The 23,037-nt window shown below is 41.2% G+C and overlaps 1 protein-coding gene across 1 annotated transcript in view; it reads right to left on the bottom strand.

The window, feature by feature from the left end:
* The window catches only part of ptprua (protein tyrosine phosphatase receptor type Ua), a 209,479-nt gene that overhangs the window by 151,679 nt on the left and 34,763 nt on the right, over nt 1-23,037 (bottom strand). Inside the window, exon 2 of the mRNA XM_053334996.1 lies at nt 2,096-2,224. Within this exon, the coding sequence (XP_053190971.1) occupies nt 2,096-2,224 (129 nt within the window). The remainder of the gene's footprint in view (nt 1-2,095; nt 2,225-23,037) is intronic.

A 23,037-nucleotide genomic window follows, 5' to 3' on the forward strand; every position in this document is an offset into this window, starting at 1 on the left:
AGGCAACATACCCAACAGCCACCCTGACTCTCTCCTCTAGCTGCATGGCTGAGCAAATGTGTTTTCCTCTGTTTAGCAGCAGTCAGAGTTCTCTACTTATAAATCAAAAGTGAGACGGGAGGCTAAATCCGATGGCAAATGCATCTCTTGAGATGCATCCGAGATGCAGTCTGATGGCGAGGTGGGGAAGAGCAGGACTGCAATCACCCTGAGCTGAGACTAGACAGAATCTGGATATATCTGCATCCCAACAGGATCTGTGTCATAAACAGATAAAAGTCTGTGCTAAACCCTCTGATTCATGCTATTGTGACTACTGTGATTTGAGTGCAGCTCTCTGTCTTCTTTATCTTCTAATTGTTTCTTAACAATGAAAAGAGAATAGATTCTAATTTTGTACAGTATATGTCTGAAGTGATTAGTACTCACATTAAACATCGCCCACATTGCAGATTCAGTCAATGCCACCAGGCTTCAGAAATTCTGTCAAAAACATCTCACTTTTGAAGGTAACTTCACACGTTGAGATATGATAAAGCAGCTCATTTTACTTTGACTATAAAATTATCTCGCTTGGATTGCTCTGAAATTATTTGAGATTTATAGCTGGGAATTGAAATTCTACCTAATAATTGACAGAATGCTGCACACACAGTTGCAGTCAATTTGCAATGAATTTGTTTTCATTAAATGTGTCATTATTATATTGTGAACATTCACAGAGCTCCCGTAATGAACAGTCTGAAAAACAGCACAGCACATAAAAGCTGCGCCAAGCCCACTTCATCATAGGTGGGTTATTCTGTTTTTGTACCCAGACAGAATTGTTTATAACTCTATTTCTGGGTTAGATGGTAAATATCTCCATACACCTCATGATGAATTTCTGGTTCTGGTTTATTTTTGCAAAATATATACTGACAAATACCTTCTTCCACAGGATGACGAAGTGAAAACAGTGAAAGTTTTAGCAAAACTGGGATTAGGTTGATGACTGTTTGACCATAAAAACCAGCTTACTAGGTGCAAATCAACTTTCTCTAGAAAAGAACATCCTGGTGGTTATTCTACTTACAGTTGTTCCCTTGGTAACAATGTATGTCCCATTAGTTGTTCCTCAGGCCATGAGTCATAAAGTCTTTGGGCTGTTTTCTTGTGGTCACAACCTCTCCTGCACCTGTTCTTAATTTTGGCAACTCTCTGTGAGTGCTGAAGAGTCGGGGCATATCACTAGTACTGCCACATTGGATGGCAATTTTGGCATCAAGTTACCATGTTTTCCTTCAGAGGTATGTTTTTCAGACTAACTAGTTTGTTAGAAGTGATATCCGACCATGTGTTTATAGGTCTTTGGAATAGCAATGCTTGATGGCAAGGAGAAAAGACAGTAATCACTGAGTGGGGTAAGACTCTATAATCGTTCAAATGCATTTAAGAGTGTACATAGTTGTGTGAGGAATGAAAAAGAGAGCTTTAAAAAAGGTTAAAAGGCTGCCTATTTTCTCACCTCTACAGACCTGGCCAATCACATCATGAAGTGCGCTTACTGCTTTTGGAAAGCTACAAAAGCCGCAATCCATCTCCAATTTTGAAGGCATAGTCATTCACACCATTAATGTACAGTCAGTACATCATGTTTTGGAGATTAAAAAGCATGATAGGAACCACCATGGTAGGCCATGATTGTTAAGTAGTCACTAAGACGATAATGGATCCTTCCACATCCCAACATTATACCACTTTCCTCTTGTGGCGGCGCACTTGAATATTACCACCGGAAATGTTTGCTGAAAAAAAAATGTGATACTTATTTAGAGTGTCTGAAATAGCCTGTTTAAACAGATGCTCATTTCCACCTGTTTCTTTCCACACGAGAGCTGTCCAATGTGAGCAGAACTGGCCTGGAGTGAGCTCGGCTGCAGCAGGTGTGCATTATGCACCGCTGTCAATGTCACATAGACTACAGCAACCATTTCCCAGTTCACCTGAGGCTTTGGTACGGAGTCTGGAGCTGGATTTTATGCTTCCGGACCACCTACAGTATGTTGTCCTTTCAGGTTCATCAGTTCTGACTGTGGCACACGTTGAAACCTACCTCGTAGAAGATCTGGGGTCGGGTGCGGCCAATTGTAGGTCCTGATCAGCTGCCAGTCAAAGTCGTCCTCTTGGCCCTGTCGGTATTCACACAAGCCAGGGTCTGAATCCTCATCAAAGGTACAGCCAGCTACAGAGAGAAAAGAGCAAAGCATGTTACCAGAGGAGACACAGAACAAAGTATAAAACTTGTAGCTGTTAGTGAACTTTCCTTATTACTAGGGGAAAGGGCCACATAAGAGCCCCTATTAGACAAACACCAGCGAAATGATTGCTGTGTTACATCACCACAGGCTCACTGTAAATGTCTTAATACATCAACTCCTGGAGAATCTTTGCAGCTATAAACTAAATTATAGCTAATGGTTAGCACCGGGCGGTCAGCATGGACTGCCCATTTCATCTATTCCCTCAAAACCTACCGCCATTTGGTGCAATTAGCCCTGCGGTGTGAAAATGACACACCAGTCACAGGTCACCCAGATAGCCAGAAATAATGGGCAGCAGTGCCAGAGCAGGCAAGGGGGTTCCTCTGCTGATGGAGGACAACAACAGCCTTACTCTCAGCCTGTGAAGGTGACCCAACCATGTCTGGCCTTTAATGGTTACTTTCACTATTTTGCCATTATCACACAAACTACAGGCTTTTATAGCCACCAGCTCAACTGTCAACCCGTGGGGGAAAAAATGGTGTATTCTTGTTTAATTGGTTAGAAAACACAGGTGCTCTTCAGAGAATCTACAAATGAATATTCCAAACTTGGGAAGACCAAACTGTAGTCATGCATGGTACTGTATGTGCCATATGCTTTAGGCTTTGGCTTCATCCATAGAGTGATGTGACCCATAGATACACATGGTTTGGACACAATATGACTTTTACAGCTACGATTTTCAGAATGAATTTAGAGAAATCCTCAGATTTAAAATAGTACTTCAATGTTTTTGCTTTGGCTTTTTAGAGCTTTTTTAAAATGTACATTACTCCCCAAGGCCTCTTTAACCTCGCTCATTTTTATATTTGAGAGCTGTAAAAACACATACAGATACGTTTCTTTTAACCTGACTTTTCCTAATGTGACCCACAATATACAAACATGGAAATAAATGCAACATATTTATATTTTTGTGCAGTTGATAAATATTTTTATACAGGCAAATGTACAAATTTGTCCTTTGTTTATGAAAAATGTTTTAAGATTTCCCTACCATAACAGTGAATGTCTTTTTTCACATATTTTCATGACTGACGGGGAATGTGTGAATATGAATTGATGCAGAGACTAATTATGAGTCAGAATTTGAACAGTATGTGATGGTTAAAAAGCTGGAATCAACACAATGACTCAGTTATTAAAATTGTTGTTGATCAACAACAGTTTAGTAACAACTTGTGAGTTCATTTTCATATTTCCATCTATTGGTTAAATCAATTATAACCACATTGTACACAAATAACCTGGACTGTGGCAGCAAAGTGCTAGATAACTTGGCAAAACTCTTTAAATCAGTGGATAAACTGTTATTACAACTAATAGAATGAATGGCCATGAACTGTTGTTTCCCTTTAACTGCTCCAACAAAAAAAATCAATGTGACCAGTCCTTCTGCTGAACCAAATGAGTCTCCTCAGGTTAAAAAGAAAGTGTGATTTGTACCGATCCACCAGCGTAGAGAATAGCACGGGAGCCGCTGCCAAAGGGTGGCTCAGGAATAATGGTGCGAGATGCGGAGAGCTGCTCATTTATAAGACACACGGTGCAGCACGGCCCTGTCACCAGTCCACTGAGCTGGCCATTGCTCAGTCTGGCCCTGGCTTGGAAGACAGTACTAACGGTCTTCGTTCTTACTCCAAATGCCCTGAGCCCACTGCGGTCCCAGGACCCTCTTCACTAACAGATCGTATTAAGGCTTGGCAGCAGTGCTACTCGTGTAAAGAGCTACTCTGACTCCATGCCAGCTTCTACTTAATCGTATCCCGTCTGGCCTACTCCCCTAATATTGCTTTTTGTGTTTTTGTTTAGAAGCTCCATCTGTTTTCTTTTTTAACATACAAGTTTAGATTAAAAAAAAAAAAAAATGGTGTGCTGCAATAAACCACTAAGACTGCTAATTTTGGACCACCGCCTTCGCTGTTCCTGCTGACAAACAAATATCAACCACCCAGTGAACCTCCCCACCCGCCCCGGCCCTTCTTCCCCTTCTGCCCGCAGCCAAGCGAGCGTTTCCGGGTGTGTAAGCAGATCAGAGTTTTTAATTGCCTCCTGTGTGAGGGGCTGCTTGTTGTGTTGCGCCCGTGCCCGGTTATCTGAGGATGAGGGGGCTGAGTGGTGGAGCAGGCCCCGCGGTGGAGGCCTGCCTTTCATCGAGAGCCCTCCAGCTCCGGGGAAGAAATGTCACCATCAGACACGTTCCACTGATTCCCCTCATTAGGACTCATCCTTTCCCAGCCTCCTTTGCTTTTAGCGCACACGTTCCTCTCAGTGCCCAAATGAGCTTGTCTGGCAGCAGGAGGGCGAGCCCATGTAATTAGAAAAGCCATGTGCATTCTGGTGAATTCTTACTGATGTGTGTGTGCGTTTCTTCCACTGTGTGCCTAAGACGTGTGGTTAGCTGAGGTTGTTCGCTGTTTTGATGTTTACTTAAAAGTGAATACAATTATAATGAATCTGCCAGTGTCACGCAGGCTACAGTTGTAACAACTGCAGGGATGAATCATTTGTGTTCACCACTGCGACGGGGGAATCTGGCCGACGCGCCGCAGAGATCGCTCCGATTTCTATGCGACAATGACTCGAACATGAGGGCAAGCAGCTTTTTCGAATGCTAACTGCTTATCAGAAGCGATAGCAAAGGCTCAGTCCCAGAGCGACGCAAGCGCCATGCAGAGCAGCAATAACAGCCCGAGACGTGGACAGCGGGGACTGAGATAACTTTAGTGAGCCGCTGTCACAGCTGACACGTTTCTCAGGAGGAGAACAAACAGGAAGAAAGAAAGAAATGTGCGAGAACGAGGCGCCTTCCTCTTTGAAAGGTAGGAGGTAATTTGCCAAACAATACCTCAGGTTGTCGAAAGATACCGTGAGCAGAATTTGTTATCTGTGTGTCTCAACCTCAACACATTCTTGGCTGTGGCATAGGAAAAGATGTTTAGTGAGAAGTTACAGTGAGGGTTTTTTTCTGTTTTTTAGCAGACAGATTCCCACCTTTCTTACTGTTGAACCACACATCTACGTGTTATCCATATCCACTGCCAGATGTTCATTTCCAAGTCACTTTATTGCTCTCTCCCGAAATCAGATCTAATGTTTTCAACAGATTCCACATAATCAAGCCATGAAATGTTTTTCTTATTGCTAATTTTACATGAGACTGCTTATCAGTAAAATCCCTGCCAGTGTGCTATGTGGGGATTTTACTCAACAGCCGGCAAAGCCCTCAAGAGGCAGCTAAGAATCTCATTAATATGGTTTTCAGTGATGGTCTAAATACGGTTTTAGAGGTTTCCCCATGACATGTCAGATATCTGAAGGGGAAACCCCCATATTAGTCATTTTTTTGACTTTTTAAAAATTCAAAATGGTCAAATTTAAGCATATTAAATACCAGCGTTTCCAGCTTTATCTTAAATGTAATAAAAATGGCTTTGAGGCAATTTCTAATATATTTGAACAACCTTATAAAATGTCCACTTTGCCTTAGCTTTAGGTCATTAAAGCACTGGTTCACCAAAACTGCTTTTATCCAAAGCAATATACATTAATTTGCCTCATGTACCAGCACATGGGGAGTAATTTGGGGTTCAGTGTTTCTCTCCAAATGTGTCCAATATCCTTATTGGTACAGAACATAGAGATAGTTTTGGTTTTATTTTTTTATTTTAGCATAAAAGATACTGACTCAGATCATCTCCAGAGGACACTCTTGTCAGTTTTCTATGGAACAACTAAGTATTGTGGACACTGCATCTGGGAGATGATACTGTTGTAATTTTTAATAGCTGTCAGCAACACAAACCAAAATGACATTTATCTTCAACCTTGTCTCAAGGTCCACAAACAAGCTTTTCCCAGAGCTGTAAACTGCATCTCTCGGGTCTTTCTCAGCAAATGGAACTATGAGACTTTCTGTCAAGTGATCAGGAGAACAGTTGGTCATATATGGAGGAAGATGAAAACCCCTAACTTTGTTTTAAAATGGTCTTTTGGCCAGCTTGATCTTTCTCCAACCTTCTACTGACTCCTCGATGACCTTTGACCCCTTCCCAATCGATGTCTTGAGTGGTTTTGGTCTGGTGTTCACAGACAGCTGATGACGATTTACAGCACTTTCCGTCTTTATAAAGTATTCTCTTTTCAGTTTTTCTTGTCCATGGTCTTCGCTGTCCATAAAAAAAGCTGCCAAATAGAGCTTGAGTCATGATGATTTTGTAATACTGCTTTTTCTAAGGTCAAACAAGAACATTCACAGTCTCCATTGTATTGTGACGGAGATTTAGAGTAGCGGTCAAAAGTTTGGACACAGTTTCTCATTCGAGGGATTGGTAAGGCATATCCAAACTTTTGACATCCACTGTAAATCTCAGAGAAATAACAAATAAAACCATCTACATGACTAGATACTACTAAAGGTAAAATATGTTCTGTTTTTGTGATTTGGTCAGTAGCGTAATAGCTTCTGGTGTCTATAGAAGGTGTTAATTGTATCCTATTAGCTGTGTTTGCGCAAGGTCAAAGTGAGGAAATAGCAGAAGGAGCATAACTCTACTGCACAGAGAGCCTGTGAGGCAGTTATAAGAGGCCCTGGAGGGAGATTAATGGGAGAAGGTGTAGACGGGCCTGAAGTACTTGTGATGGACCCCGGGTATGAGTGTCCGACCTAAACTGCTTCTACAGTGAACACCACAACCCTGACTAATAGTCCGCACAGCAAGCACATCATGTAAGTTGTGATGGAGAGGGAGGAAACTGCAAGCCTCTTACATATAGCATTCATCCTGGAGAGGAAGAAATAAATTAGAGAGCAAACTTGTCTTACATTGAAATATGTAACATGTATTGGTCCACAGCGCAAAATGGTTCAGTTTCACATTAAAGGCTCTAACATTTTGGATTTCCAACGGTTTTCTTTTTGGTCTTTTCTTTTCTATTGGCCTGAGTCCATGGCCCCATAGCTGCCAAATTTCTGTCTGTGAAAACTAAACTAAAGAAAAAGAGGCTTGCATTCCTTTCATTCATGAATCTGGAGAAATAATTAACACTGATGGCCTTAACGTGAACCTAATATAATGTTGTATTTAAGTGTTGAGAAATGTTGAACATATCAGGCTTCAAATTCTGGATTTCAAATTAAAGTCTTTCCTGGAGTGCTTGAAAGTATCAAACAGTTACATAATGTAACAGCTCAGATAACTACAGAACGCAAAGACAACATCATTCAAACATGTAACTATGTGGTTTCAGCGATAGCAGCGTCCATAGCAACCATAATTTCAATTATAGAAATCTTCATCATCTTCATAATAACTGACAAATGTAACTTAAAACATTGCATTTTCCACTGGGAATAAAAAGAATGTCAGCTGTTTTTTGTTGTTTTCATATTTGCAGACAGAAACTTGAATAGGCGATAAAAAAAGGAAAAAGTAGGCATCTCACAATTTTAGAGCCATTATTGTTAAACTAACACATTTTTTGCTGTGGCCCAATGCAGCTCTTATACATGTCGATATGAGATTGTGCTGCAGAGAGGCTGAGCAGAAACCGTGGGCTGGGTGAAGAGCCCTCAAACAGAAGAAGTACAGAAAAAGAGCAAAGCCAAAGAGGAGCGCCCAATAATTTGAACAAATCACAGATAGTACAAGAGCATGTTTTACAAGAGCATTCATGAAACACAGGAATGTTTTTTAAATTATTTTTTATCATCTCCAAAAGCTATCCAGCATAAAAATACCAAAAAGATAATCAAAGATGTCTGGGATGAAGATGTTTTTATAGATCATGTTTTTCCAATGCAGTTCTGAGATGGGTTTAAATCATTTATACATGGATTTAACAAGGACACTCATTCGCAATTACTCTTACAAGGATGACAGTGTTTACATAGTGAAGGGCACAGTGGCGACCGATTCTCACCAATATAAATCCCAGCCAGCGCAAACGACGTATGGATGGCTGCCAGTCTGAAAGATTGCCTTTCGTTTCTCATTTGGAGGATATGAACTGTAAATGCTACTGAGACCTTTAAAAAAAGACAACATTGCACTACTTCTCTCATCATCAAGTTTATCACTGCTCTGTTTTCTTGTGTTTCGAGGGAGAAGGCTCATTTTCAGAAATACCATCTGACTGATTACTTGTTATGCTTTAGACATGAGCTTCATTTTTGTGACTAATCTTACTTTACTTGCTGAAAAATGGGACTACAATTTGACCGGTTAAACCTGGCCAATATAATCTCATCCTGTGCTGATGAGCCAGCTCTATCTGCTCATTTCCCATTGCATTAAAGCAAATTCCTCAGAAAAAAAACAGCCTAATATTGTGTAACCAGCAGCGGCACTCGGCTGGCATTCCCTTTAATCAGCGCCTCTCAGATACAGCGGCTCTGTTGGGACTGAGGATCCAGGATGTTCTGCCGCTCCTCTTGTTTGGTTAGAGATAAAGCTGGGCCGCTGCGTGATTTGCATTTAAGCGCGTGCAGACAATACATCAGACCTGACAAGTTTACTTACGGAGGGAGGGGAGGTGGGGAGTAGGGAGGGACGGGGGGGACAAGGGACGAGGGAGATGCAGCTGTACACCTCATCAATACTGAGCCAGTGGAAGAACCACCCCAACAGTACTTCTCCATAGACCATTAATAACAGCCAGAGCTCTTTTTTTTCAGAAGCCTTACCAGTGAGGAGGAGGAGGAGAGGAGAGGAATCTGATGATGAAGAAGACGAAGGTAAAGGAGGAGAGTTTTATTTAAGAGCAACAACATCCCTGGTAGGCTGTAAGAGTTCAGCCTATACACGTGTTTGATTGACAAGCCCATATTTCACGATATTTGGACATCTAAGAAACTTGACCTTTTTCACGCCACAAAAACACTGTGTGAATTTGATTCTACATCTTCATTAAAGCATCTACACACCAGAGGCCAAATGCATAAATATGCGTACACACAAATCTGTGTGTACACCCTTTTCTACACATTAAGGCTTTCTTGTGCAGCTTTCTAGTAAACAAACAAGACTTATGTTTACATTGCACGTGTATCTTGAAGTCGAGGAAAGATGTTTAGTTCATTTCCTTTTCCAAAGCCAATTAAAATATATAGACATTCTAAATCCTGCATTGTTTACAATACCATTTTTATTAGTTGTTCTTCTTGTTGGCTGTTTCTTGGCACGTTACTGCCAACAACTAGCAGGAATATCATGAAATCGATGGCAGTACGAGAATCGCCCCGTGTGTCCTTGTCCTCATGCCAAACAAAACATTCCCACTGGTGAAACAGAGCTCCATGGCAGCAGAATGTATGTGACAGGCAGAGTCTAATGATAAAGCATTCTTAGACTGATTCTTAGTCCATCTTTACAGTGTACACATATACCAAAGGCACATTTATAAACATAATCTCTCATCACTCTAGTATGCAATTTTTAGTCAGTTTTTCATCCATTTGTCTCGATAATGAGAGCCTCCATCTCCATCACTCCATATAAGTTACATAACTTCAAACCATATATCTCAGAGGAGTATATTACAAGTAAAAAAACAATAACACCATCTTTCAGCCAGCTGTTGAAGCTCATCGTCAATGGAAAAAAAAACAATAACAGAAAAGTGGAGATAGGGATGGATTTCCTTAACAATAATTTATTGGAGAATTACCAACACAAGAAAGTTAAAAACAAATTATATATTATTATATTGTCATTTTATTTGATGATTGAACTGACTGATCACTGCCAATGATGGTTTGGATGTTATGAATTCATGATAATACCAGACGAACGTCACAAACCCAAAACAGTCAGTCAACGAAACTGTGCCTCTCTTTGCAGCTCTTTTCCTTCACAGATCTACAGACTGGTGGCAGAGCTATTGATATGCAAACAGGTGGAGGTGTGCGTCCTTAGATGAGACTGAGATTTCCAAAACAGAACCATGATTACACCCAGCATCATGAATCAAAGAGAGCATAACCATCTTTTCTGGTCATAAACCTTCACAGAGTTTAACGCTACTAGCCCCAGATGTTAGATCAGTATATCAAAGGGTTGATACATCAGTCTGAAAGCAAACTGAAACCTAATCACAAGCCTGACCTAACAATTACCAAATGAAAACATACATGTCATAGATGGCCTGATTTTATTAAAACTTGCCAACTGTGATGGCCTGCTCGACTAAACAGACTGGGTATGTTGGGAGACATTGATCAAAATGTACTTGGAGGAGCTACAGCTGTAATCATTTATCATCATTTATCATGATATGGGGATTTGATTGGGGATATCCAAGCATGTTATGACTGATGGGCTGAACCACTGCGCTCCCATGACCTTTACAAGACAGTAAATGTAGAGTAAATGGTCCGATAATGGCTATACGGCTGTCCAACCTCAGACAAACCCGCACATAAGTCTCCATTAAATGAGGATGAACTATGCCTCCCCTGAGCTACCCCCATGTTTCTTATGCACACTCATTTTTCTATACTCTGTCTCTTCCCTTCCTATCTCAGTTTTCTTGCCCCGTCTTGGTCGAACCTTTCCCCGCTCTTATTCGCCAGACTGGGCCATGGCCACTATAAGAACACACAAAGCAGCAAATGGTAAAAAAAATCTCATTTCCCTCTAACTGCCTGCTGCACTTTTCACACTCAGGCTGTTAGCGGATGGTAGGATTGGCACTGCAGGGCATATGCTGTTGTGTGAAATTGTTTCATTACTGGTCCACGGTGGTTCCAGCAGCTACACGAAACCTAGGAAAATCCCAGTAGCCGAGGCCTTTCCAAGTCCGGCGCTTTCTTTTGGTCGATAACGCTCTTCAAGATCTCTAAATATCTTTGCAATGGATAGATTTTTCCCGCAAAAAGTAAGCACGGTCCATCAGTAGGGGTTAAGGCTGAGTATTGTTTAAAAAATGACGATACCAGTACCAATCCATGAACCATTAGAGTGATACCGATACCCACTGAGTACTACATTCGATTGAAGAACGCTTGCACTGATTGGCTGTGACCAAGTCCATACAAATAGTCATATGTTCTAGCTGTGGAAAGGATCGATTGCAGGAATCGTTTGATGGGAGACGTTTTGATATTACTTGGTATTGATTTATTTTGGTCGATACCTCAAAAGGTATCGAGTACCGATACCAAGACCTAGTAGGGACTGAAGGGATTGTTGATACACACAACTAAATGAGGTGGACCAGATAATACTTCACTAGGTCATTGATTGTCTAATGTGATTAACTACTTTAATGTCCAACAAAAGGAGAAGAAAATCAGTGTTTCTACTGATTTTTTTCTCAACTATCAACCTAACCTGATCTGACAGAGCTGAACACATGAACTGGTCCATGTACAGCGACATTAAAGATATGGCTGCATACACCAGCTAACCAGACAGAAAAACACAGAAACCAGGAGAGAGAAAAGGTCTGCTTAGACATTTGCGTCACCCTTCATCAGCACATATATAGATAAAATCTCCACCAGTGGTTTGTTTAGGTAGAAAAGTGTCACAAAGCACCCAGTGCGGACAAAGCAGATACTTTTCATTAGGGCGGGCGCTCTCCTTTCATTTCTCATTTAATCTTTTCCAGCAGCAGCACCACCAACCAACCCCCGCACCCCACCTCCACAGAGACATCAATTACAGGGCTCCATCTCCCGCAATCTGAAGCAGCGCTCTAAAACCTATCGAAACTACTTAGCCAGTTAATGCTATTGTTAGAGGTGTCATGAGGAGAGAGGCGCATGAATAGAGGTTGATGAATAAAAACAGACCTTGTCCGATGAGGCTCAAATCTCACTAATTAAGAAGATGGAGAGTTTTTCTTCGGCACCTGCATTACAGCACTGCGCCTTTTTTTTCATTCCTTCCCCCACTGATGGAGAAAGGGAGGAAAATGACAGATACACTCAACTACTGTTAGATATGAAAATTTAATCAAGAGTGCTGGAGGAGACGCTTTTTTCCTTCATGCGGAAAGACGCTTAAAGTGGTTATGTCAAGTCTTTTTTGTCCCTTGCAAAAGAGGAATATTCATTTCAGGACTGACCTAAATGCATTAGTTGAAAGTTTAGCAGTGATGTACTCATATTGGAAATGATTACCGACCCCACGCCTACAGTTCTCTTTGACAATTAGAGGTTACATATTAATGACACGTCTTTTTTTAAAAAGTTGGATCATTTTCTGAGAAAGTTCAAATCAAACTCACCCCGGTCCTAACTTCTTAAAATACCACGGCCTCAAATATAGCCTGCATCTATGTACTAGATGCTATTTGCACTTATGGTAATGCCGCGCATAGATTTCCACAACATGCATGATTGCATTATGTCACGACAACCAACCGCCCTTCGGCTTTGATGTCGATTTCCATACAATCAAATGGTAAAAATAAATGCTTCGAATGGCTCAGGGCAGACTGAACTCAGTCATGTGAAGGCACAAATGAGGGGACTCGACCATGGCTGCAGCAAGACTGATTGTGATGCTTATTTATTGGCCTCTTTATTCTTGATTCGGAGTGCGGAATGTGTAATGTGCTTCAGTCTTGATATTCACTGCGGGTGGTCAGGCCACAAGAACAAGACACTCAGTAATCCTCGGTGAGTAATTTTTAATCATCTATTTTTACATAGAGTGTACAGAAAAAGGGGGAAAAAAAGAGAAATGAACAAGGGATAAGGAACGTGCCCGGGATACAGAGCGATGAGATGCAGGGATTCAGATGACAACCTCCCTCCCCTCCGCTGTCCTCATAGCTCCGCTGGGTGGTACAGGCAGCTGCAGGTCCGTGACCTCCATTACTGAGACAGAGCCCTGACTGCACAGCCTTCCCTGCCTTCCCCATCCCGACAGGCACATGGTTAGAGAATAACCTTTTTTCTTTTTTCTTTTTTTTTAAACACACCTCCCCATTTAAGCAAACAGTCTGCTCCTCCAAGTCATTTCCAAGGCCAGTCCAAAGAGTGTTAATCTCTCTGAGAGAATTCTATTTCACCATTTGAAGATTATTCCACTAATATGATATGTTTTCATTTTTGATCTCAGCCAGTTACAGATCTTTGAGATGATAGAGAACAGAATGTGTGGACCAGCGCTGCATATCAAACTCTGTTTTGGTACCGACCATGTGTACTGCGCAGTGTTTTGAAAAAATTGCAAATGAATGTCTGGTGTGATTCATAATCTTGTTCTTGTATTCTTTGATCTGATTCCTAGATTTGATGAAAATTTGGCCAATTTTGGACTGTTTTATGCAGGCAGAGAGAGAACACATAATAAGAGAACACATGAAAAACACACGGGCTCATGAATGAAAAAAGGGCTTTGGAATAAAATAGATTTACATTTGATCAAAGTAACTATTGACCAAAGTTCAATTTAATTTCATCACTGGACTTTTTTTTAGTCCAGTATGAATATCAATATTTGAGATATACTATATCAAAAACTGATAATTATGAGATATTCACAGTTTTTTATAAGAATGCCACAAATCTGGTCAGGATTGTGATCAAGATATGTATTTAACAGTTGAAAAATAAACTATCTCTCCAGTGGATAACATGTGTAATATTGACACTGATTGTAAAGCTGATTGTCATTTGTAAACTGAAATTTCTTTTAACTTATCATGTCAACACATATATGATATATTGCTGATTAACTTAAATCAGCTGATATATTGGTATGGTTTCCTATCGGCTGTAGTATAGAAAAATATATATCGAAATATATCATATCACATTGCAATATTTTGAAATTATATCGATATTGTGATATAATACTAGATATCGTCTCAGATGTTGGATGTCATATAATATGATATATATGATATTAGTCATTATATCCACATACATAAAAAAATATTTTTTTAATCAAAAATCTCATTAGGGTTAGCTCCAATAGTCATCGCTACAATGTTAGAGCAATTTCAATATCAAGGTATTTGGTCAAAAATATTGTGATACCTAATTTTGTCCATATCGCCCAGCCCTACCCAGGCCTAGTGTGCAGCATGACTGTGCTGTTATGGAGTCATCACAGACGGATCCGTGTCAGACATTTCCAGCACCATGTTGCATCTCAGCCAAATAATTCAGACTCCTCTGCAGGCAGAACATGGTCCCACCTGGCACAGTAGCTCTGTTTTATACACCGAGCATATGCAGAAATGCTGCCATCCTGAAAGCCAACTGTTTCGATAAAGTTCAACGAAACACACAAGCTCCAAGAAAGCAGCTGTTACCACAACAGCACTCCAAAAGTCAGCACGCGCATTTGCACGCACAAACAATATGCTAAACTCCACATAATAGGGCGCCGCAACCACAGCGATGAGGAGCCCCTTTTTGAAAGAGATCAGTGCTCCTCGGAGAGAGTCGCACTGTCTTTGCTTCGACTTAATTACAGCTCACACCTCCCCTCTCACTCTGCAGAGGAGAGAAGAGAGGGCTTTGATTCAGATGCCCTGTGGAACACTTGATCCTTTCCTTCCTGTGGCATCGTTTACTCCCTTTTCTAAGCCGTTCTGTCTTCACTGCTCTCACTTTTTATTTTTTTACCACCACATCTTCCCCCGACCAAGTAAGTGTTGCACTGAGAATGCATCAAGCCTCTTTCTAGTAGCAGCGGAGGGTTGCACTATTCAGCTGTGCTTGTAAGAACGGTAAGACATGGAAATACAGAGTGGCACAAAGTGGTATTCAGTAACAAGAGGCTTTACATGACATTATGAGAAGCACTTGCTTTGCGCACCATATACATTTACATGAGCACTCATAATAAGAGGCTTAGCTGTGAGAGTTCTGTCCGTTATTATGATAAAGCAATATTACCAAATGTCCAAAATACAGACATAATTGCTCCTCAATCTTTTAGTAAGAATTTTGTGAGCTGCTTAATTCCGGCACACGGGGAAATAATGCCTGCAGTTATTTAGAGTATAACCTCAATTTCTGGGAAGAAAGGAAGGAAGGAAGGAAGGTTGAGGGAGGGGAAGAAAGAACTAAAGTAAGTAGAAAATGAAGTGTTCTTTCTTTTCGAAAAAGCCTTTAAATGCTCCTCTTTAGACAGTTGGCTCCACACAAAGCATGAAGTTGGAGGCCAATAACCACAAATGAATAGAGTACATTTTATGATTTGCATGAATATTCATACACCTCATATTCATAAAAAAGCTGTACCATCTGTGAATGTTGAGATAAATGGGAAAAGGATGTTGCTAAAGCGACTGTGTGAGGCTATCTGTTTCCTTTAGCCTACTTTAGCATTAAAACAATTCTTGATGAACAGAGGCCAATATGGTTACAAGTGATTGAGGTAAATTTAGTGGAACAGTGGAACAGCTAGAGAAAAGTCATCAAGTCAGTAAAGGGACTCAGTAAGATACAGCAATGTCTATGTATAGTTAGCTATTATTAGCTAACATTAGCCACTGGTCACAATAGACCAAGACAGTTTGTGTGGCCTGGGTATTGGTACTCGACACCTTTAACGTATCAACCAAAATAAAGCGATTTCAAGTAGTACTGAAACGTCTCCCATCAAACGATACCTGCAATTCATACTTTTTGCATCCAAAGCTAGAAAATATGACTATTTTTATGGACCTGCTCAGAGCCAATCAACGTAAGAGTTATTTGATTTAATGCTACATGTGATTGGCCCACTGCCACAGCAGCTGCAACCCGTCTGTGGTGGTGAAGTCGTGGTGAATCTGAGTTAGCACGCTTAGCAGTTCAGCAGCCAAGATGCCACCTAAACACTCTGAAGTGTGTCTACACTACACTTACACTGGATAAAAGTGTAAAAAATGTGTAATGAGTATCAAATGAAGTACTCAATTAGTAGTATCACTTTAAGGGTACTTGGATTGGTACTGGTATCATAATTTTGTTAAACGATACCCATCCCTAGTGGCTAAGAGTGAATTGGGTAAAAAACGCAATTTATTGGCTCTAAATTCTACTTTATATATGTAAGAGAAGAAATTTTACCAAGGTGAAATGGTCCTCTTCAATAGAAGAAGGTGCCTTGAAACACAACAGGCTCACATAGCAACTCTGCCTAACAACCGGGGAAAACAGGAGAGGTTCAAAGGTCAGGGCTTTAAGATTGAACAGTACAGGAGAGGTCAAGCTGGCTAACATATCTAGCAGGCATTCTGTCATTCAACTTACTAGCCGTCACGCATTGGGTATGAGTCCCACAGGAAAAGAAGGATGTGTGTAAAATAAAACAGTCCCCTGATACACTAGCCCTGGGACGCCGCACCGAGAATGACAAATGGTCGGGATCCTTGTGGACATCCGTTCTAAAACTGGCCACAATAAAACACCCGTGCTCTTCCAGGTCCGAGGGTTGAGTGACCTAATGTAATTTCAGCGACCTGAAAATATCAAATCCAACTCTAACAGGATTGTAGCAGCTGATGTAATAACTGCCAGATAACACAATATTTCATCAGAATGTAATACAGCGACTGCCGGCGTGCGCTGGGGAGGCTCGCTACAAAGGCTTCTAAACGTTTGTCTCAACACAGCTGAGGTGACAGAGTTCATCGCTCTGCCGTTTCTGTTGGAGTTCAGATGATTGTACCGCTAATGCAGCTCTGTGGAAATGGATAAAAATAACTTCTTAGAGAAGTATTAGCTCATCTTACCTTCACACATGATTTACACACTAATGAACAAGCATAAGCCAGTGATAGTTGTCCTCATTATAGTTCCTAGCATTGCTTTTTCACAGTTCTGTTATTGGAAACACATCTATTCTAAACCTGTTTACATACACATTCTACAGATGCCGCAAGGTCCTCAGATCCAGGTATCTGTTCATCCAGTCTGCCACTGATGGTGCAAATTGTGGAACAGTTAATTTCACTGTGAATACACTTAGATCTTCACCAATCTTCAATCCTCTATGTCAAAAAATCCAAGAGAAATACTGCTTTCAATTCATGTTTTGGCTAGAATAACAAAGAAAAACACCCATCAACAATCCACAAGACACTTACCCATACAAAGCTATGCTGTCACAATGAATTCTTTACAGTGCACAGAAAGTGAAATTGAAAAATGATTATTTGGATCACGTCTGGAAGGAAAATCAAAACACAAGGCCTTCTGATCCCTCTGGTATCTTTTCATTAAAAAAAAAGGAACACATCCCATTAAGTTGGTATACGTGGGTGTATGTTCAGTTTAATAACCTCGACATGCATTATTTCCAGCTATTAAACGGCCTCCAGATTCATACAGAAACTAGCCAATAATTGGTGTCGCTATGTGAAGAAGAATCAAATTAACTTACCGTAAATGTTAATTAGGGGCAGATATATCAGAATCTTACAAAATGAGATACATTTGAGTTCAATTAGTCAATATGTTCAACTCTATTGTTGCCTTCTAAACACTTGTTTTGGGCGCTTCATTAATTACAATCCTTCACCAGAAAACAGCCAAGCAAATATATGTAACAGTTGAGCCTCGGTGTGGACAGTGGCTCAGGAGATATTGTACATAAAACAACTGTGACTGAGGAGGAGAGGCGAGTGTGTCTGAGATATAGGCCCAGTGGCGGGGTCTGTAATTACCGCAGCCAGGGGCCCTGCTCCGCTTGCACTCTTGTGTTCAATGGGCCGGTCTTGACACCTTCACAAGGGCCCATCAGAAACCACAACGGCAACGACAATGTCAGCCCTGCCCCCCCTCCTCCCCTTGATGCACTGTGCCACCCCGGCCCGATGGCGGATGATAACCTCCTTCGCAGGGCAGTATAATCCGATAATTAGGTGCTTAGCCGTGGTCATACAGAAGTGTAGATCTGATATGCGAGCCTGTCGAGTCACCGGGGAGGAGTTAAAATACTGTAGAGCAAGGGTAAAGAATTACAAGGGCTGGGAATTTGTGCTGCATATTAATAGTAGCCAATGTAGAGGCCAGTGCCCACAGTCCACATGGCCATCTGGGCTGAGTTACACTGCAATGGGGAGTCTGTAGAGGTTAACTAGAGCATGTGCGAGTGTGCATGCATGTTCATGAGGCATGTCCGAGTACACCACTGTGTGTGTACGGGCATGTGGCGCACATCCACACATAGTAGCTTACTGTATATGTCCGTCTTCGGAGCATTAAACAAGGAATGAAAGTTTATGATGTGGTAATATCCATTATGACACTTAAGCTGCTGTTCAGATAATATTTTAAAGCTCTCCATCCATCACTAGCGTTGGACCGCTGAGGGCCCCTACTGACAGCTCAGATCTCATCTTTATTTAGCATTCACAACTGCCAATATTTACAAGGAGCGGCATCCAGGGCAGGTCGCAGAGCAAACACATCAGTTTGTTCTTCATTAAGTACCACTTGGCATCTGGCCTTTCTAACACGGGATGTACCACTACAACCTGCAAGTCTAAACAGAAGGAAATAAAGTGTAACCTTAAACTGATGTTCAGTCGGCGCACGTTCACAGAGATGACCGGTTCCAGGGTCAAGTTTGTATGAATATGTGTTTGTGAGCACTCAATATGCTTCAGGCTAAGGACAAAACAAGAACTATATATATGCTTTGAAGGAACCAATAGCTATTTCAAAATGTCCTGTTCTTGTTAGACCTTTAAGTCAAGGTATTTCCATGAAAACATTATGAATAACAGAGAAAACTGTTCAAATAGTCCTACAGTTGCACAACACAATAATATCAGAGCTAACACCAACATGTGTGTCTGTAGACTGTCCTTTCAAGGTGAGGTAGTGGGCATCTTGCCAACACCTAGCCCCTCTGCAGGTAGTGTAAGAAAAGATGTGGAGCATCAAATCATCCATATGTCTCCCATTTCTCAGGCTGCCTGTGTCAGCGGGCGGAACATAGAGACTGACCTTCCAGTAAATATCCACCCTTAACAGGGGGGGTGGGGTTACCGATTGGCTCTTACACCTCATGCAGTGTTAACATTATATCAAGCTACTGGCAGAGAAGAACACATTAGCTTTCTAGTGGTAATTTAAATTTATGGTGTGTATTGAGTTTTCATTGTGCGTTGACATCCCGATGTTGACAATGCCAGGGATTGGATTAACCGACTCAGGGGGCCCCGAGGGTAAAAATTAGATGAACCCATTTGACTCCCCCGCTTCCCCTCAATGCTTTGAGTAGCACATTGAAAATTTCATCTGCTTCCATTGTATCAGGGCGGTAGAAGAAATTGGAATGTCTCAGTGAGCTGACTTTTTATGGTATCATGGAAGATTCTTGATTTGACCTGTTGCTACGGATCTAGCTTTAACCCTTAAACGGGCAAGATTGAAAAATGAGATGTGGAAAAATGATCTGATGTTACCTCTGCTGTCATTTGCACCTAAGTAAAACATTTCCAGATTTTATGAGTTGCATCTCCCAGAATACGTTGCTCTATCAAGGTATAAAAATGATAATAACGGTCATTAACATCACACATACTAGTTTCTAAAGTCTTTTGATAATTTCTATCAAAGTATAGATCTACCACAAGCTTCAGTTCTACCAATTCTGTTTTTCAACTGATTCTAAAAAGCACCTTAACCAATTCATGCCATTGACTGACTTCAAGCACTTGAACATCTGGGCAAAAGTACACCGACCTCTGCCTATCCCCAAAATACTGATGCTCAGTGCAATCTTCTTAAGGCCAAAACTTTGGCACACATGTCCCATGTCCTGACCAACCAACCAAAAGCAATTGAGGTTAACAAAATACCAGACAGGACTACCAACACCCTGCCAATGTTCTCATGGTACTAAGATGAACTTGTGGCCCAATGGATACCTTCTTCTGTGCTTTGACTTTTGACATCTCCTCCTGCTCCAAACAAATAAACCCTTATATATCTGTTTTCCAAATCATGTGTCCTGTCTACAAATCCACCATGATTCTCGTGAAACAATGTAATAGTAGTCCTATCCCCCAACAAGCCCTTTCCACAGTATTCCCAATCCACGGGATGCTGAATCAACAGTGTGCCGCTACTTCGTAATGACAGATAAGTACAGAGCCACGACCCTATTGATTTAACACAATCACTTCACATTATGAACTCGAGTCATCACATCTGATTGTCCCAACCATCTAAGCAACACTATGTCATCCCATTCCTCCCTCTCTCCCCGTATGAATCGAACAGCTTGGGAGAAGCCCCGGGGAAGTACAGAGCTGGAGGGCAGATGGCTTCACTCAGACACTGGTGCATGGGGACGGGTAGAAAAGACCCTTGAAGTCCTGCTGAGCGTCATGGGTGATAATGACCATTGGCTCTCTGTGTAGTCGAGTGTGTCAGCAAGTGCGTATCATGGCGAGTAGGGAAAGAGAGAGGGAGCCAGGAGTGCTGAACCACTGAGGAAATGAGCCAGGGTGAAAGGGAATTGGGGAGCTGTCAATCTGGCCTTGATCCTGGCTCTTACAAAACTAACCCCAGGGCCTCCCACCACTCCTACCACCCCTGGGCCCTCTTAATCACCGCACAGAGGCGCATTACTGATCTTTACATTTTCCTTCAAGAGCAGTTTATTCCCTCATTTCCTCCCCTCTTTTTTTTCCTCCCTCCACAGCTTTCATCTCCCTTATCAGCCTCACTCTCCCTCCGCCTCACTTTCTCTCCTCTCATCCCTGAGTGAGCGCGAACAGGAAAAGCAAAAGTCAAGCCAGTCAACACGTGCATGTGTGTGTACATATGTGTGTAAATGTGTGTCCATCCCTATGAAGAGAACGCTTTCTTTGTATTTGTAAAAGAACACAAGACATGGTAAGGAAGAAACAAGCTCGCTCGGAGGAGAGTAGCTTTTGATAATCTTGGAGTGTAATGAAAAAGAGCATTAGCACAAAGTCTCCCAGGGGCTAATCAACCCCAAAACCCTCTCTGCGAGTGTTCCACTGAAGCCATTGACCGCTTTCTTGGCTTCATTCAAAAGCAAAGGGATTGGGGGAAAAAAGGAGGGTGGTTCTGTAAAGCTGGAAGTTTGTACAAATAAGCATGAAAAGACAACAAGGAAGTGTTTGCTTTATCAGCCGTTCTTCACTCACTCTCACATCTGACTGCGCGGAAACGAAAAAATACTTTGTACTTCTATTTCGCCAGAAAAGAAACGTAACGTAATGAGCGGCGTGAGATAAACATGAGCCTCAGGGCTGTTCTTTACATATTGGGGATAAATATTCTGTCTCATATCAGGACGATACGTCTATTGTAAATTGTTTTCAGAAAAATTTGTTAGGTGTTCTTCTCTCTGGGCTCTTATTAAATGACACGAAATGGCAAATTTAATGAGTACAACAGAGAGTGAGAGAGAGAGAATCCAAGTGGCTGTACCTGCTGCAAATGTAAATGTGCATAAATGCATTTGGGCCTGCAAGACCATGCAATGTTACTAGTCCAGACATTACAGAATTTCTCCCTCTAGGTCCTCAGTGAATAAGAATCATTTTCTCAAGCCAGGTTTCTTTTCATCTCATCGCCGATGGCTCCAATACATGGATCTAATCGCGTGGCTGCAGTTAAAGTCAAAACACTCTACATTCATTTTGATTTCAATGATAACCCAATCCTGTTACTTTCATCCCGCGGTCATTTTAGTGAGAGGGCAGCCGGATGAAATGTCATATGATGAGATTTGCAGGCTGCGGCCCTCTGCTCCTCTATGACTAAATGAAGTGGTTGTTTTGACCGGGACGTGTGTGTGTGTGTGTGTGTGTGTGTGTGTGTGTGTGTGTGTGTGTGTGTGTGTGTGGGGAGGAAGGGGTTTGCTATTTTCTTTTCTGTTATTGATATAGAGCCTATCACTGCCGGAGGACTACAGCTAGACCAATAAACTGATCTGGCCAATGTATATCAGCTGATATTAATTTATTGCAGCTATATGAGTATCAGCATAAATTATGGCAAAGTGCGGTACAGGAATGTCATAGATACTTTATGTTTAAGGAACATTACAAATAGTGTCTCCATTACATAGTTTGTCAACCAAAAAGCACTGACATTCATTTTTCAACCGTAAAATATCCTGCTTAATACAGTTAACACCATACTGTACTGTAATGCTTTATTTGTATTGGCCTAAAAAGATACAGTATTAGTCCAGCTATACTGTGGCCATATGAATTTTATCTTTTAAGGTACAGCCTGGATTTGGATATGGATCCAATACTCTATTTTTGGCATGGGCGAATCTACTATACGGGCAATCTGGGCTCAGGGGCCCTTAAACAGAAAGGGGCCCTCAATAATGGGGCCCCATCATTTTCTCTTTGCTGGACTCCACAGAAATACAACACGAGGCCCGACCCATTCTCTTGATGCTGATAATTATGGTCACTGTCAGAAACCTGTTATGTCAAAATAAACAAGGTTTCCCCCGACAGCATCCAATCAGAATAAAATCTAAGTTGTTTGGGAGGCATGAGCTTCATTGCCCAGGGCAAAGCTGATACCAATATTAGGAAGTTAAAAAAAAAAGTGATATTAACTATTATATCAGCTAATAATGGAGGCATGATATTTTACACTTTAATTATTTTAATAAGTTTATTGTATAAAATGACATCAGTACACTGAAACAGTAAATGCCACTGGGAATTTAATCATTCTAAATAACTATAAATAAAATAGAACAAAAAAAAATGTATGTAAAAGCATTTAATTAAGAAAAAAGGATCAAATATACATAAAATG

Source organism: Scomber japonicus, chromosome 15, assembly GCF_027409825.1.
Source record: "Scomber japonicus isolate fScoJap1 chromosome 15, fScoJap1.pri, whole genome shotgun sequence".
NCBI lineage: Eukaryota > Metazoa > Chordata > Actinopteri > Scombriformes > Scombridae > Scomber > Scomber japonicus.